A 17,202-nucleotide genomic window follows, 5' to 3' on the forward strand; every position below is an offset into this window, starting at 1 on the left:
TTATCGCCTTTGAGACGATCGAAATAGCCAGCGCATGCACACTAGTCCAAAGAACAGCGTACCGAAAATTTGGCCAAGCTTTTGACGGCCCACGGTACGTGGAACACTAGTGGCTTGCAGAGCACTCACAGTCAAACGGCGCACGAAAGGAAGATTATTGCCGAATCCACAGTGTTGTCATCTTTTGTAAAAGTGTATGTTCGGTTTATGTTCGGTTTTTTCTTATCTTGTTTGGTGAATTTGGTCCAACCTCTGTGCGTGAAAAAAAGCCAGCCAAAATCGGCGTCTGCACTTCCGGTTGGACTTGGGATATACTTTTCAATGACGTCAGAGTTTTGGAAAGCCATTTTCTCGGAAGATTCCTGATTCCATACCACTACGATCTTCCAACGACCTTTCGCTGTTGCGTATTCGTAGAATTGCGTACGACAGCCACGAGCCAAGACGCCGTGGGCGACAGCGGCGGATCCGCCGGGTAACTTCACAAGGCCACACTGCGTGCTGACTTTTTCCTTAACAATGGTGCTTCGTACAGCTCTCGTTTCCGCTGGAAAGCGCATGGCCATGGCGGCTGCAAGCCAGGTATGTTTGTTTGAATGGAACGGAAAATAGAATTTGGTGAAAACGGTCGTGCGTTGCGAACGTCATGGTCGAGTCGTTACGTCACGGTCAGCCGATCCAGCAACCCGCCGATGGACTCAAAATTGCAGGGAGCGTTGATCAAGTCACGCGGATCCCTTTCTGTCTTCCTTTTGACGCCACGGTTTCCTCCTTTCGCTCCTAGTATCGTCGCATGGCAAGATTGGTCCCGTTGGTCTTGTTTTAAGGCCTAGTCGATGAATCTGGAGCGCCATTCCGTTTCCTCCTTCTTTTTTGTCCTTTGCTAGATTTAGAATTCCAGATTCCTTATGTTGCGTTTTGGGTGTCGAACCCTCTTTTCCTTCTGGCGCTCACAACTTTCTTTGTTGACGTTAGGCGGCTCGCCGAAGTGCCCTCCAGGCCACTGCCTCCCGTGGTATGGCTAGCCAGACCCTTGAGCTCTCGACCTACCTCGAGAGTAAGATTGGTGCCCTGGCTGGCGCGGAAGACTCGGGAAAGAAGTACGCCGAAACTGGATCCGTCATTTCCGTAGGAGATGGTATCGCTCGTGTGTACGGCCTCTCCAATGTCCAGGCCGGAGAGATGGTTGTCTTTTCCGCGGGTCTCCGTGGAATGGCTCTCAACTTGGAAGAAGACAATGTCGGGGTCGTTATCTTTGGTGACGATCGGGACATTCTCGAAGGTGATACCGTCAAGCGAACAGGTGCTATTGTCGACGTTCCCGTTGGTAACGAACTTCTTGGACGCGTGGTGGATGGTATTGGACAGCCCATTGATGGTGGTGCTAGTCTCGAAAAGTGCAAGCGCTCTCGTGCCGAAGTCAAAGCCCCCGGTATCATCCCCAGAGAGTCCGTGTCCGAACCCATGCTTACCGGTCTCAAGGCCGTCGATGCCTTGATCCCTATTGGACGTGGACAGCGTGAACTGATCATTGGAGATCGCCAAACTGGAAAGACAGCCATTGCTATTGATACCATTATTAATCAGAAGACCAAAGCCGAGCCGCTGGCGTGCATTTACGTTGGTGTCGGGCAGAAGCGATCCACTATTGCTCAGCTCGTCGGACAGCTCGACGAGCGTGGAGCCATGGACAACTGTATCATTGTCGCTGCCACCGCTTCCGATGCCGCTCCTTTGCAGTTTTTGGCGCCTTACACGGGTGCTGCCATGGGTGAATTCTTCCGCGATAATGGCAAACACGCCGTGATTTTCTACGATGATCTTTCCAAGCAAGCTGTCGCCTACCGTCAAATGTCTCTCTTACTCCGTCGTCCCCCCGGTCGCGAAGCCTACCCTGGTGATGTTTTCTACCTCCATTCTCGTCTCCTCGAACGTGCCGCCAAGATGCACCGCAACAATGGTGGAGGTTCATTGACCGCCCTTCCCGTTATTGAGACTCAGGCTGGAGACGTGTCCGCCTATATTCCGACTAACGTGATTTCCATTACGGATGGTCAGATTTTCTTGGAGTCCGAACTGTTCTACCAAGGTCAGCGCCCCGCCATTTCTGTCGGTCTTTCCGTGTCACGTGTCGGTTCCGCCGCACAGTACAAGGCCACAAAGGCGGTTGCCGGTACCATGAAACTGGAACTCGCTCAGTATCGTGAGGTTGCGGCGTTTGCCAAGTTCGGTTCCGATTTGGACCCCGCCACTCAACAGCAGCTCAACCGCGGAGTCCGTTTGTACGAACTCCTCAAGCAAGGACAATACCAGCCCTACGAACCGGAGGAAGTTGTGGCCGCCCTGTTCATTGGTGTTAAAGGATACTGCGATCGCATTGACGTTGAACACGTCCAGGGATTTGAAGTTGCCTTCCTCGCGCATGTCAAGGGTGTCCACTCCAAGGTTTTGGCGGACATTGTGTCTGCCGGATACGTGCTCACCGAAGATGCCGAGAAGAAGATGCACGAAATTGCCGAGGCCTTTACCAGTGGATACTCTCCTTAAACAACTGATTTACTGTTAGTAGTATCAATAACCCAACGCTGTGGTTTCAACATATTTTGAATCGACTGGTGACAAATTAGTGTACGAGTAGAGGTAGCAACAAATCGGCATTCGTGAACAGTAAAGAGTTGCAGCTGGGTGACAGACACCACACGATGCACCGGATCTTCTAATTGCGACTACGAACACTTTCATTCGCGGCCTATTGATCTACCTCTACGTTTCTTTAGTTCTTGCCGTTGTTTCAATCACACCCTTTTTGCTTTCCATCTCCTCTTCGGAGACATCCCCTATCTTGTCGAGCCACCCGATAAAGAAAAGTGGATACAAAGAAGTGACGTTACAAAGGACAGTCAACCACACCAAGTTGTCAAAATTGCTATCCGTCACACCAAACAACTTGGTCAAAAGAGCGCCAAGTTCGGTTCCCACCGTGCCGGCACCGTTGAATACCGACATGAGTGTGGCGAACAATACGGCTTCGACCCCTGGTGGACAAAGACGAGCGGCCAGTACAAGAGTCGGCAAAAAGGCGATTTCACCGAGGGCCGCCAAGGCAATGTCGTCTCCAAAAATCAAGGCCTGATCGGGAATACCCAATTCGCGATTCACGTGGGTGAGAAGTAGAACGGGCAGCATGCCGAGCGGGAAGGATGCGATTGTAGACCAAAACAAAATGGATTTTATGGGCACTCGTTTCAGATATTGGTTGTATACGACAACTCCGCCCAAAGTGGCGAGCGATGTAACCAGTCGAACACGTCCCATAAATTCCGGTCCCAGACCCAAATCATTGCTCATAAAATAAAAGAACGCACCATCGGATGTTGGTGTTGATTGCCATAAAAACAAAAACAGCGTAGGTTTCCAAATGGAAGGCTGTTTGAGTGCCTCCCAAAGAGCATTCGCTTGGTCCTTGACACCCATGACCAATCCTTCGTGCCCTTCTTCCTTTACGTAAGGCTTCTCTTCCATTTGAAGCGCTATCAATGCGACCATAAATGGCAGCACAGCTGTAATACCAAAGATACTCCGAATAGACATAACTTCTAACAAAGCTCCAGAAAAGTACGCCGACAACAAACCTCCGACAGCCGCCGATCCCCAGCACAGAGACTGAAGACCGCCTGCTATTGCAGGATCTTTTGCCTGCCTAGTCCGAGTCACGACTATTCCATCGGCCACAACATCTGACATGGCTATGCATGCGCTACTCAGTAGTAATGCACCAACAGTACCACTAATGGCAACGCCCTTGTCGAGGCTTTCCCAAAAGCCAGACAAACTAAGGACAGAGTAAGAGAGCCCGCCACTAAGACCAGCTACAATCAGATAACTTTTTCTCCGAAACCCGAACAATGGAAATCCATCACTCAAAAATCCATAGAGTGGCTTGATAGTCCAGGGTAACACCAGTGCCCCCGTGAGTGCCGACATTTCCGCCGGTCCAAGTGCAAGCTCGTCCTTGAGCAAATACGTTTGTGCCAGTCTCGCCAAACCCAAAGCGCCTTCCACAAAGTATATCGTTGCGATCGCTATAATATCTGGAGATGGCTCAATACCAAGGAAGAGCTTTTGTTGCACCCATCCCTTGAACGTGAACTCGTCTCCGCCATCGAGTCCAGTCGCCTCGAAGTGGGCTATATCATTTGACTCGGGACCGAGAGAGCGCAATGTTTCGTTCGAGCCAATGACTGCCAGCATTAGTTTTTTGTCTTCACTGATATCAACAGTAGAATCCACGTCTGATTTTGACATACACCATGCTAGATTTGGTGCTCGCACGAGTTGGGGGGGACACGGGGACTGAAGTCGATTATGTATATGTTGTCGAAGAGACACAGGTGCAAACGCTGTGCTCGTAGATGCTACAAGTATCAGTAAAAGGGCGCTTCTCCTCAAATTCATTTCTGTTATTCCAAGGACGCTACGAAAGATATAAGGTACGGCAATGAGAGTGCTCGACGATCTGATAGTGAATTGCCAAGTACTATCAGGGTGAAATCGACGAAATGAAAGTGGTAAAATGATTCACAAAATACTATTTGCAGAAAATGATAGTCACTCGTGAATGACGTCGACTAATGAATGGTCGATACATCTCTAAATTCTGGATCAACTCAATCTTCATTTTCGATGGTCCCTACGTGTTCTTGTCGAGAATTTACAGAATACTCTCCAGTTGTTACGTGCAGGAAGACAGAGACGGTATTAGAATGGCTCCTATGTACAAAATGAAAGATACTTTTAGAAAACCTTTCACCTTTCCGACATGTGTGAATATGAACCCTTTGTCGACCTCCGAGTTGCGTTGCCTTAAGCCTGATGAGGGGATCGTTGGGCGTCGCTGTCTTTCGCGAGCTTCCCGAAGAGCCCAGTACAATGTCATAGAGAGCCTTTCATAGAATGATTGCTATCGTCGCCATCCATTTCAAGCTATTGCAGAAATTGAATATTTGTGAGAGTTTTCGAGCAACAGAAAAACCGTGCAATCGGACCTTATTCTTTGGACAAAAACAAGAACTACCTACACAAGTGAACACGCTAGCTCCAACAAGTCCGGCAATGCCATAGGTGGAGCTCAAGTCGCCAGTAAAATTTCACCTGGGCGGTATTCGAAAGCTGCTCATCAACACTGGCAATAAGTGACAAGAAGTGCAAGCAAGTCGCATTTTGCGTGCTGGAAATAGCAGTCTAGGAAGTTCGAATATTGGTGCTGAATGCTTAGAGATCGACAACGTTGGACTAACCCGTACCCAAATCTGTGGATCGGGCAAGGGTTTGAGCTCCAAGCACCGGGCGTCCCCCCATACGCCGTATAATGTGAAGACTAGATGGTTCATTGATGTTCCCAGCCTTGGTGGTAGAAGGGGGATATGGTTTTGTCTGATGATGTTGGTGATTTCTGAAATTTAAATATCAGGCCTATTTGCCAATGGAATATCCAGATCGTTGACAAATGCATTCACGGGAAAAGGGTTTGCATCGAAAATCAGAAATGAGACTCAAAGGGGGATGGAGGGGGGGGGGGGGGGGGGGGGGGGGGGGTTGAGTGCTGTCTAACTTAAAAACTCCCGCGCTTCCTTCTATGAATCATTCTTTAGCGTATTTATAGGAAAAATAGGCACCAGCTAGCTAGGGAGAGAGACCGCGATCCCGCCAAGTGTTTCCAGTATCCATGTCGTTTCGTTTCGTCGCGTTTGTTTTATCGTAGGTTGAATGAAAAGAAAGGATCTGTGACCGGAAATTCTGTCATTGACATCGTTGATGCCGGCCGGACTTTCATTTATATTTACATAAGGAAAATTGACATCTTGTGTCATTGCCAGTCGTGGAATTATAAGTTTGTTATTTTTCGTTGGAGCGCCGGCTTCGGGGCTCTCAAGAGAAATTGCGTAGCTTCTCTTTGACGCTCAGTTCTCCATTGATAAGACCGAAAAATGTCTTGGGAAGGTGCTTGAAATGGATTCAATCTTGTAGAGTTTGTGTCGCGACTGAAAGAGCGTATCGTAGAAGGATCTTTTGCGATACTTACATCTTCTCTTTCCCAACGCTCATCCATCGGGATGGTTCCAAACTGACAGTGATCGAGATTCGCGAAACAGTAAAGACAAACGGCACACATTTGCTCTTTCGTCGCGGTTTTGACCGATTCACGACATGAAGGTCGTGACCGCCTCCTTCCTTCTGTTCACCTTTGCGGCGTTCTTGGTCGGCACGCACGGAAAATATGATAACGAGAGTCACAAACTCATTTTGATCCGAGGACGCCGCGGCTTTCGTCACCGAACCGGCTCCTGGCTCGCCGCCAGCCCCGCAAATCAAAGAAGGTGCGGTGCCAAAAATCTGTACACCCGAAGACCAGTACACCCGAAGACCAGTACACCGTTCGTGTCCGGTGGAATGCCCGAACCATAGTGGCTGTCCCGTTGACTCACCAACGTCGGCCCCAACACCTCCTCCCATTGAGACTGCGACAAACTCTCCAGAAGGATCTCCAACCGCGGCTCTACAAGAAACTGACTACGGTCCGTATCCGGCCGGTCCTTACATTTCGGTACAACAAAACTCGGAGCGCATCACTTTGCCTGAACCCGCTACAGTATTGCTTTCAATCGCCTCAAATACAGCTTGCCCTCATACAGGTGCTGACATTGTCTACTGGGACGATGCCAGTACATGGGGCGCTTCCGGAATACCCGACACGGCGAACCAAGACGTTGCAGTACCCAGCGGAAGTCGTGTGGTGATTCGTTCAACAATTCCTGTGGTACTTGGTGTAGTTACAGTACCTGCTGGCAGCAATCTCATTATTGGTTCCGATGTGAATGGTATTGACATACACGTCGCTGGCATGGAGGTTGCGGGACGTCTCCTTGTCGGGTCCGAGACCTGCCGCCTTGCCAACCCCGTTACCATCACTCTTCATGGTAGCCGACCGCGGGACGCCGTCACCAACGTACCATCGGATTCCTACAAGGGTATCCACGTTACAGGTGTGCTAAGCCTGCACGGGAAGCGCTACTTCCATACTTGGTCTCGATTGGCCAAGACTGCGGAAGCAGGATTGTCTGTATTGATGCTACAGAATCCCGTCAACTGGGAAGCTGGTCAAGAAGTTGTTATTGTGACGTCCGCCATCAAGGATTCCATCGAATATCACCAGAATGAAGTCCGCACGGTGCGAGCCGTGCACACCAGCCCGCCCAGTGGTGTGGGAGCAATTGTGTATTTGACCGAGCCCGTGGACTACAGCCACATTGCGAACAGCAACTACCAGGTGGAAGTCGGTTTGTTGACTCGCACAGTCAAAGTCCAAGGCTCCGAATCTGATTCCGAGCCGACGGATCCCAATCCCCTTTCTTGCACGTAAGTATGGGTAGTATGCAAACATGATCTGGTGGCACCATAAAAGTATCAGTGCTGCTGTGCATAAGTCTTGATTGGTCAAGTGGGATCTTACTCTCGCTATGGCTGTGCGCTTCCTTCTGTTCTTTTATGTGACGACAAATTCAGAACCCCACTCGACAATTGGTGGTGGATCCAGTCATTTACTGGGCAGCCCTGTGAGAACAAGGAGTTGACGGGCTTTGGCGGCCACGTCATAGTTCGCGGAGGTAGACGAGGACGTCGAAGGCGTGGAGCTCTATTGCATGGGACAGACCAACTTACTGGGCCGCTACCCTATCCACTTTCATATGCTAGGAGACTTCCCAGACTGTTACGTCAAGGACTCGTCAATTCATCGGTCCTACTACCGTTGCGTCTCTCTTCATGGCACGCACTATACAACCACAACGGAGAATGTTGCCTACGATGTTTGCGGATACTGCTACTATTTAGAAGACGGCGTTGAGCAGTTCAACACACTGTCCTACAACCTGGCCGCGCATATTCATAGCATTGGCCCGGTACCATGGGGTGGTGGCCAAACGACCGACATCTTCCAGCAGAGCACCACACTAACACTTCCGGCGGACGTGACGGCATCTGGATTTTATATTACCAACATTCACAATCATATCATTGGTAACGCCGCATCTGGGGGCTGGGCCGGCTTTGCATTCCCGAATCTCGCCGAGGCTATTGGCGCTCACCAAGGAAACGAAGCCTTTCGGCCTGCTACGGTGACAGGCTTGACTCTAGACGGCAACACAGTGCATTCTACTGGCTGGTGGTGGAACCATGCTGGCGCTTTCTACTTTGGTGGCTCTCTTTATTACAACGGTGATAAGTTGGAGTACAATCCTGGTCGAAGTTTCTCTTTTGAGCGTGACGATTGTCATACGTGCAAGGTGAACAACTGCGCGCCACCGTATAACGATTGTGTATACGGATGTCCTCAAGACAAAAAGGACTGGCTTTGAATCACAAATAGTAAGGCTTTCTTGACCGCCAGAGTCGGACTGGTATGTAATGATATGCTGTACACAAGTCTCCACAATACTTCCAGACCGGTCTGTCTCACGAAATATGGTTACTGTGTTGCTCTGTTCTTTGTCCAACATTACAATCCTAGAACTTGTGGTCCGGACAAATGGAAGTGATCGGTTTTGAGTCTCATGATAACAGTCTAGCCATAGAGGCGCTCTCTAGCGGCTTGTGGATCAACCATTTGCTGGCTGTGTGCCGCACAGGCAAATCACTTGGACTACCGGAAGGTGCCACAAACAACCGACCCCTCGAAGGGAGCGGCTTCTTTTGGTACGATACGGGCCAGGAGCACATCATCACACAGTCTACTTTTCGCAATTGTGGCTTTCGCTCGGACAATTACAATCAGTACAACTCTAGCGCCACTCGAGGATGCGACGACAGCGACATGTCTAAAGCATGCTACAGCGAGTCGTCGATGTTTGGCTTTCTGACCCATTCGGACGAGTTCACGCCAAAAATTATGCAGGGGACTCGCGATATTACATTCGATAACTGTGGCCGTCGCTTCAAGTTTACAATAAACAAGCTGGAGACCGTATCTGGACAAGGTCAGAACTGGTTGGATATGGATGGGAGCGTTTCGGGCCTGAATGACCCAACTATCATTGCATCCGGTCTTGAGCTAGCGAAGGACTGGTGGGGCGTTGACAATCAAGGTCTGTATTGGATAATGTATAATTTTTATGCACTCCTTTGTTTGCGAATTGCATTCATTCTCATGTGCGCACTGTATCTTGCTTTACCTACAGTTGTATACGAGCCACAGGCACCTCTCAGGTTCATAAAGAAGAAGAACGGCCCAATATGATCCATGGGTCACGTGCAGATGAGCTGGGATGAGAGTCTACACAACCAAGTCGGCAGCACATACTGCCGCAATGATGGATCCGGTCTCAATTGTAGCCCTGTTGGTTACATGCGGCATCTCGGTCATAAGTTTAGTCCAACCCTGAACGCTGCGGTGAACAATGGTCTCCCGGTTACAGCCAACCCTGATGTGGTTAGTATGATTGGTGGCTTCGGCTGGCTTCTGACCTTGAATCGTGGCGCGCCTCGACAGCTTGTCTTGTGGGACTTGGAAGTTGATCCTGGAAGTGTGCTTCTACTGAGTATCCCGTATCCAGCCGGCACAACATTCAACATTTGAGCTAGTGCGCCAAGTTGGTGCGGAGATTCCGATGGTTTTGTATGCAACACTGACTTTGTTGCTGTGAGCTCAGTCCAGGCAGTACGCAACAGTGCTGGTAACATTTACCACGTTGGCACAAACGGTGTGCTGACGCTGCATATTGTTCAGTTTTCCGGGCAGTTTACTGGCAACCCAAACTGGATCCTTCCCAATTACAACACTGGGATAAAAAGGCAATTTCCAAGTTTGAGCGAGACGTGGTAGTGCTTCCAGTACAGGAGTGGGCAAATACACTAACAAGCTCGGCCAATTGTGGTGGGTCGGGTGTATACTGCAGTGGATCGGTTGCGGCGTATGACCCTGATGTGTGCAATTCAGGTTTTGTGCAAGTCGCATACGATACATGTTGCCAGTGCTCAAACCTGAGTTGATGCATGTTTGCCAACGGCAGTCGCAACTTTTAAAAGTTTTTTAGCTGTCTGTTGCACGTGATTCTGAATCATCCTATGTTAAACAGTTAGGCAGCGAAACACATTTTAGCGAATGAATTTAGTTACTTTAGCAAGAGACAAACTGATAAAGGAAGGTCCATGATGGGATACTTTTCTGTGACGGTAATATAAAAGATTTCCGCTTTTGTTGACTTCATTCACCGTGCATATTTTGTGACAAATGGCATCAATCCCTTCCGGAAGTCTTGATTCGCAAGCGTCCGAAAAATCCTAAAAGCCAAGAACCACATTCTGGAAGCGCCCTTTGGTTGTCAAGGTATGGAATGATGTATTTAGGCGGCCGCCTCTACGGACAGCATGACGATGACTAAATGACACAAAGATCCTTAAAAATCTATTCCGTTTTCCCTATAAAGTGTAATTTTCATCCCTGCTCATCCCAAATAGTGGATCTTTTCCATAAAATTGCTCAATTAATCGCCTCGGTTGTTGGAACATCTAAGTATCATTTCCCATATGATTAGAGTAGTTTCTGTCAAACATTTTATTCCTATCGAACAGTTTTGGCATCAAATAATAGTTACAAAACTTTTGGTTCCCTATTGTGTTCCAACCTTTAAACAAATGGACACAAACATCAATGGCATCAAAACTTGCTGAAGCTGTACATTACAAAGACTTCCGCGGCGCTTACCGCCACCGCCATCATTGGTATACGTAACGCCCGTTTCGGTTGCGTGCGAAAGGATAGCCTACGATATTTGACGAAATTTGCGGTGAAAGGCGACCCTAAACGTTTTGTCCTCATCAGCCGCCAAGCTCTCGAGTCGCCTTGCATCTGTAGACATCTGCACCGTTAGGAAAATCTTAACTTGGAACTCAAGCAACAAGGTCCAGAAGCTGTGCAATGTCTTACCTAATTCGGGTCATTTGAGTGGTGAAGTCCGAAAATGGGGAGTTTCTTTCTACGAAGACTTGGTCAAAAACTAAGAAAATTTGGGTTTTGCAAACCGTTTGCACCTCCGGATTCGACTTAAAGTATGCACATCGATTGCTGGACTTGTCGTCCTTTTGTTGAATAATGTAGCTATATTCATTTTCGATACATTCGCTTCATATAATCTTGTTACATTTTATCAAGTACTTCGACAGATGAATGGGGCCATGAGGCCGTGTTGACGGTGCTTCTTGGCAAACATATGATGCGTACGCACCTGGAGATGAATGGTGTGGGGCATGGTATATCAGGATCGGCTGACATTCTAGTTTTTGAGAACGTAATGGTTCAGGGTTGCTTGACTCTAAGTGAGTATGAACATTCAGCCCAGCCTGATTTGATAATTTTTACATGAGTTGACGTCTTAATATTTCAGTTAGTGCTTCTCTAGAGTTAAATATAATTTGCTTCTACGGAATCTAGTTGACAGTGAAAAAAGAAACTTGTAGCGGAAAAAGACCTATTTACAGGTAATGTATCAAGCGGATCTGGAATAGAGTAACAGTGACCAACCATTTACAGCAGCAAGTTCCTCATCTCTCTCTTATGGCTCTGCATACTGCACTCTCTGGCATTGCGCCCAATCGACCAAGTAGCAACAGCTTTTATTTAAGTACTCGCCTCGCGCTCGCTAAATCCTTTTATCACTCAGTTTGAAACGTTTACAGTTATATGGCGGTTTAAAATATGGTTACTATGCATAAACAGATTTTATTAACATTCAATTTCCTTCTAACTAATCCTTGAGTTTTGATCGCCATCGCCTTTGGGCGACCTGTTTGGTGAGGCTGGCGAGTGCATCCAATACGAAAGGAGCAACCATCTCAGCGAGCTCTTAATTCACAAACCGTCTTGGTACTTTCTTACAGAGACCAGACTTAGCTCGGATGAAGCCAAAACCAATGGCAGCTGTAGCGTCGACGATGAACGACAACGGTCTATGGCTCCCCGGTGCAACCACCAAGGAAGATAAGATTGAAAGATGGTGGGAGGTGAACCGCAAACATGACCCTCCTCTTAATCGCGGTGCCACTCCATTGATCGAACGCTGCATGCGAGTCCAAGGGTGGAACGAGTCTTTCGCCAAACGAACTTTGCGAGGCTACCGCCAATTTATGGAGCTCAAGTCTGTCATGAACGATTGGGAAGAAACAAAGCTATCGGCTCCCATTGCCATTCAGCAGATGTGGGAACAACACATTCTCGACAATCTCAACTATACCGATGATTGCTTTTTGCTTTTCGGTCGTGTGATTGGTCATGACCCCGATGCTATTTTAAACGATAGGGCCACTCTTGATCGCATCAAAACTACAAAGATTGCCTTCCAGGCGCGCTATGGCGGGGATCTCGACCCGGAAGTCTGGGACTTTGGTCACTCTGATTTGGAGGGAATGACACTGGACGGAGACGACCTAGGTGGAACTCCGCAGCAAATGGCGCGTGGGAGGCTTCCAGTTGCAAACATTGATCGCGGGGCCTCGTTGTCGCCCCGTGCTCGTTCCATTGTGGTATCTACGGACGAAGCAGATCTTACAGGTCCCATGACGGAACAAATCCGAGTAGAGTCAGTACGCTCTAGATCTCCCACGAATCGAACGCGCTCTTTATCAAAGACTCCCAAATCACCCAAATCCCCGACTGGCAACGACCCAATTACGATCTTTCTCCGTGACACTAATTCTGGCGAAGAAACTTACTTCTCACTCCGCTACCGCAGCACCCTCCGAATCGTCTTTACCGTGTTTGCCGAGCGCAAGGGACTCAGTCAAGAGAATCTCAAGTTTTCCTTCAATGGTCAATCGCTGACGGGATACGAAACACCTTACAGCCTTGGCTTAGAAGATCGTGCCCGCATTGATGTTTTGATTGGTCAACGAAGGACATGAGCTATTCAAGAAAATGGGGAGGCAACATGCTCGCTGTGAAACAGGGGAGTCGAGCGATCCATTCTCTGGATGGAATTAGTGTGAAGCTCGTTCATTTTATTTAATCGTGAAAAACCATTAGCTCGTCCCTAGAAACAGGTGAAAGGGAAAGGCGACACTTATTAACAGTTACTTACATTAGGAATAAAACAGCCAAATTTTACATGTCCTGTATAGTATAAGCTACGCTATGCTGTGCAACATGCTTCTTACCGGCGCCCCGTTCCCTTGGATGACAACCGTCTGCTATTGGAATGCAATTCGTTTTCGTTTCGGTCGATAAGCAGAAAGGTAATATACCCACAATTCCGGGCGGGACTGGTGGGTGACAGTTTCATTTCCTCTACCAAACGTGTGGGCATTTACGGCCATGATAGAATATTGACACCTCACCGGTATCCAATAGCGCTCCGATGCAGACTGCCAAGACGCCACTACCGCCAGAAGGTTGGTAGGAGTCATCCTAGTGAAGACTCACTGATTTTCATTCGAGCGAAGCTTTGCGGTTGACGATTGTTCTGGTACCAATCTGAAAAAGTAACCATGGCATATCGTCGCTTTTGTCTTACCAATGGCACAGCAGACGTCGACTCGACTGGCGGATCTCGGTCCCGTTTCGTTTGGAACTACGGAAGCAAATATGTTGATCCAACTCCTAGTAAGGACAACGTCTCACCAGAAGTTCAATCGCCTACTGCTAAACGCCAAGTCGCTTCCGTCCCACACACAACGAATCACAGCCCCACAGTCCCTACGAATATCCAAGAGTACAATGTAGACTCATAATCTTCGTAGTTCATCGTTTTCCTCAACTGTGATCTTCATCGTCGTTTTGTGTTCTTCAATAGAACTACGAAGCAACCCCACCGTCTTTACGCTCCCAGCCCTGCCCTACCGCCCATCCGCCATCTCTTCGGTCCCGATGTCGACCTCTGCTCACTTCAAACTGAGCGACTTTCCTCACAAAGTCCTGGATCCGATTGCCACCCTCACCGTCCCACCGACTTACGCGACCATCAAACATGCCCAACGTCAGCTCATGACCAACGCAGCCGCCATCCCCACGCTCAACGGTGGCGGCGCCCACGGCCACATGGCCTTAACCCTCACCGCTCTCGCGTACGCCGACATCAGCGACGTCCCGTTCGTCATTCCCGTCGCTCCCCCTGCCAATCCGCCCCCCGGCGCCACGCAACCCCAAATCACCGAGAATAACCGCGTTCACCAACGCGACGCTGACATTTACAACCTTTATGTCGCTGTTAACAACGCTCTCCGCCAACAGCTTCTCGATGCGATTCCCCGCATCTACGTACGCGCCCTCGCGCATCCCATGTTCGAGTTCAGCAACGTCACGTGCCTTGACTTGCTTTCGCACCTCTGGACCAAATACGGTACAATCAAGCCCGCTGAGCTCCAGAAAAATTTCCAGTCAATGTTCACCCCGTGGAATACAACAGAACCGATTGAATCCGTTTTTCTCCAGCTCGACGAGGCCATCGCCTTCTCCGTCGACGGTAACGACCCCATCTCCGAAGCTGCCGCCGTACGAGCCGGCTATGAAGTCATCGCGCACTCTGGCCTGCTCCTCCTCGACTGCAAAGAATGGCGCAAATTACCCCTTGCTTCTCACACCCTTGCCAACTTTCAGCAGCACTTTTCCCTTGCCGACGACGACCGGCGCCTTACGGCCACCACTGGTTCCCTCGGCTATGCCAACGTTCTCGCTGCAACCCCCTCTCTGACTCCAGCCACGGTTTCCGACACCCTCAGCCTTCCCTTCTCCGCGCTCTCTGTGTCACAGACTTCCGTCTCCTCTCCGGATATGACCTATTGCTGGACCCATGGGACCAGCAAGAACCGACGCCATACGAGCGCCACGTGCAAGAACAAGGCCCCTGGCCATCGCGACGACGCGACCGCCACCAACACTCTCGGCGGATCCACCAAGGTTTGGACCGCTCCCAAGCCCCCTGAATAGGAAAGAGGGACGGCTACGCCGATGGTTAACTCTAGTAATACCGATTATTTAAATCATATTACTAGTCTTAATTCATCTGTAGCCCCCTCCCCGCCTAGTTCCCATACCTCGGCCATTGCCGACACCGGTTGCACCGGCCATTACATCACCGTCAACTGCCCCCACACCCACAAACTTCCTGCACGCCCCAGCCTTGCCGTCCGTGTCCCTAACGGCGCCGTCCTCCGCTCAAGCCACATTGCCACCCTGGCCCTCCCTGGCTTCTCCCCTTCTGCTTGCCAGGCCCACATCTTCCCCGGGCTTACCTCGCACCCACTCATTTCGATTGGACAACTTTGTGACGACGGCTGCACTGCCACTTTCTCAGCCACTCGCCTCGAGATCCACCGCGACACTACACTACTCCTCTCCGGCACTCGTGCACCCACTACCGGCCTCTGGCACCTTGATCTTACCCCTGCCAAGCCTCCTGCCACAGCCCACGCTCTAGTTCCCAACACTCCCCTCGCTGACCGCATCGCTTTTGTTCATGCCTCGCTCTTCTCCCCGGCGATCTCCACATGGTGCCAGGCCCTCGACTCCGGCCATCTTGCAACCTTTCCTGAACTTTCCTCCCGCCAGGTCCGCAAGTATCCACCTCGTTCCCCCGCCATGGTCAAGGGCCACCTCGACCAACAACGCGCAAACCTTCGATCCACCAAGCTTCCCCCTGTCGGTTCCCCCATCACGACGGCACCCCCTGCCGCCGCTGTGCCCGACCTTGACCCTCCCGACGCCCACCCCGTCACACGCACGCACCATGTCTTTGCTGCTCACCAGCGCGTCACCGGCCAAATATACACGGACCAACCTGGCCGTTTCCTCACTCCTTCAAGTTCAGGCCACAACGACATGCTTGTTCTTTATGATTACGACAGCAACGCTATCCACGTCGAACTCATGAAGAACAAGTCCGGCCCCGAGATTCTGGCCGCTTATAAACGCGCTCATGCTCTTTTCACCCAGCGAGGCCTCCGTCCCCAACTCCAGCGGCTTGACAACGAAGCCTCTGCCGCCCTCCAGTCCTTCATGACCTCAGAGCACGTTGACTTTCAGCTGGCACCCCCCCATCTACACCGTCGTAATGCAGCCGAACGGGCCATCCGCACCTTCAAGAACCACTTTATCGCTGGCCTATGCACCACTAACCCGGATTTTCCATTGCACCTTTGGGACCGCCTCCTCCCACAGGCCCTTATCACCCTCAATCTTCTTCGTCGCTCCCGCATCAATCCTAAGCTGTCCGCCCACGCCCAGCTTCATGGTGCTTTCGACTACAACCGCACCCCGCTTGCTCCACCTGGCACTCGCGTCTTAGTTCATGTCAAGCCGTCCGTCCGCGAAACTTGGGCCCCCCATGCTGTTGAAGGTTGGTACCTTGGCCCCGCCCTGCACCATTACCGTTGCCACCGCGTCTGGGTCACAGAAACACGTGCCGAACGCGTTGCTGACACCCTTTCCTGGTTCCCGACCCGCATTCCCATGCCCGCAGCTTCGTCCACCGACCGCGCCCTGGCCGCCGCCCGCGACCTAGTCCATGCCCTCCAGAATCCTTCCCCTTCGTCTCCGTTCGCCCCCCTCGATGCCACCCAGCACCAGGCACTCACAGATCTTGCCACCCTCTTTGCCACCGTGGCCACCCCGACCGACGATCCCCCTGCCCCCGCAACTCCCCTTGCTCAGGTCCGTTTTGCCGTTCCTCTTGTCACGGCCGAACATGCCCCGGCACTTCCGAGGGTGCCCATTCCGGCCCCAGCACTTCCGAGGGTGCCCACCATGGCCACCTATCACTCTCGCACCGGTAACCCAGGCCGTCGCCGCCGCAAAGCACGCAAACAACCGGCAACCCCAACCCTAGTACCGGCGCATCCACACAACACCCGCACCCGGCCCTTTCTTGTCCCGGCCTCCGCCAACGCTGTTGTCGACCCCGCCACCGGCGCCTCATTGGAATATCGCCACCTGCGCTCCGGCCCTGACGCTCCTGATTGGATTCACGCCGCAGCTAACGAAATTGGCAGGCTCACCCAAGGTAACCCACCCCACAGCACCACTGGCAGCCAAACCATGCACTTCATCGCGCATACTGCCCTTCCTCCCGGTCGCAAGGCCACCTACTTGCGCATCGTAGCCAGCATTCGCCCTCAAAAGGCGGAACCCAAGCGCATCCGGTTCACCGTTGGTGGCAACTT

General features: G+C 50.8%; 5 protein-coding genes across 6 annotated transcripts; 4 read left to right on the forward strand and 1 right to left on the reverse strand.

Annotated features, from left to right (window-relative positions):
- Nucleotides 1–492: 492 nt before the first annotated feature.
- Atp1 lies at nt 493–2,606 on the forward strand (the record flags this gene model as incomplete). Of its 2 annotated transcripts, XM_002182138.1 has the most annotated exons (2): nt 493–582; nt 976–2,606. In XM_002182138.1, 2 exons carry the CDS (start codon nt 520–522, stop codon nt 2,545–2,547), a joined length of 1,635 nt encoding a protein of 544 aa, XP_002182174.1. The 2 variants fall into 2 exon arrangements, with proteins under 2 accessions (XP_002182174.1, XP_002182175.1); XM_002182139.1 differs by lacking the exon at nt 493–582 and having other exon boundaries at nt 1,018–2,547.
- A 15-nt stretch (nt 2,607–2,621) lies between these two features.
- PHATRDRAFT_21970 (predicted protein) lies at nt 2,622–4,284 on the reverse strand. Its single transcript, XM_002182310.1, has one exon. The coding sequence runs from the start codon at nt 4,249–4,251 to the stop codon at nt 2,764–2,766; it is 1,488 nt and encodes a 495-aa protein (XP_002182346.1). The 5' UTR covers nt 4,252–4,284; the 3' UTR covers nt 2,622–2,763.
- A 1,818-nt stretch (nt 4,285–6,102) lies between these two features.
- On the forward strand, nt 6,103–10,151 carry PHATRDRAFT_47839 (predicted protein). The gene is made up of 7 exons (XM_002182140.1): nt 6,103–6,434; nt 6,466–7,416; nt 7,595–7,613; nt 7,656–8,342; nt 8,567–9,140; nt 9,234–9,261; nt 9,349–10,151. Exons 1-7 carry the CDS (start codon nt 6,208–6,210, stop codon nt 9,629–9,631), a joined length of 2,769 nt encoding a protein of 922 aa, XP_002182176.1. The 5' UTR covers nt 6,103–6,207; the 3' UTR covers nt 9,632–10,151.
- A 1,813-nt stretch (nt 10,152–11,964) lies between these two features.
- Nucleotides 11,965–13,003, forward strand: PHATRDRAFT_47840 (predicted protein; the record flags this gene model as incomplete). Its single annotated transcript, XM_002182141.1, has 1 exon — nt 11,965–13,003. One exon carries the CDS (start codon nt 11,965–11,967, stop codon nt 12,949–12,951), a length of 987 nt encoding a protein of 328 aa, XP_002182177.1. The 3' UTR covers nt 12,952–13,003.
- Nucleotides 13,004–13,533: 530 nt separating this feature from the next.
- Nucleotides 13,534–16,868, forward strand: PHATRDRAFT_38156 (predicted protein; the record flags this gene model as incomplete). The annotated part of the gene is made up of 4 exons (XM_002182142.1): nt 13,534–13,648; nt 13,839–14,941; nt 14,972–16,777; nt 16,821–16,868. 4 exons carry the CDS (start codon nt 13,534–13,536, stop codon nt 16,866–16,868), a joined length of 3,072 nt encoding a protein of 1,023 aa, XP_002182178.1.
- Nucleotides 16,869–17,202: the final 334 nt, after the last annotated feature.

Source organism: Phaeodactylum tricornutum, chromosome 15 (genome assembly GCF_000150955.2).
Source record: "Phaeodactylum tricornutum CCAP 1055/1 chromosome 15, whole genome shotgun sequence".
Lineage (NCBI taxonomy): Eukaryota > Bacillariophyta > Bacillariophyceae > Surirellales > Neidiaceae > Phaeodactylum > Phaeodactylum tricornutum.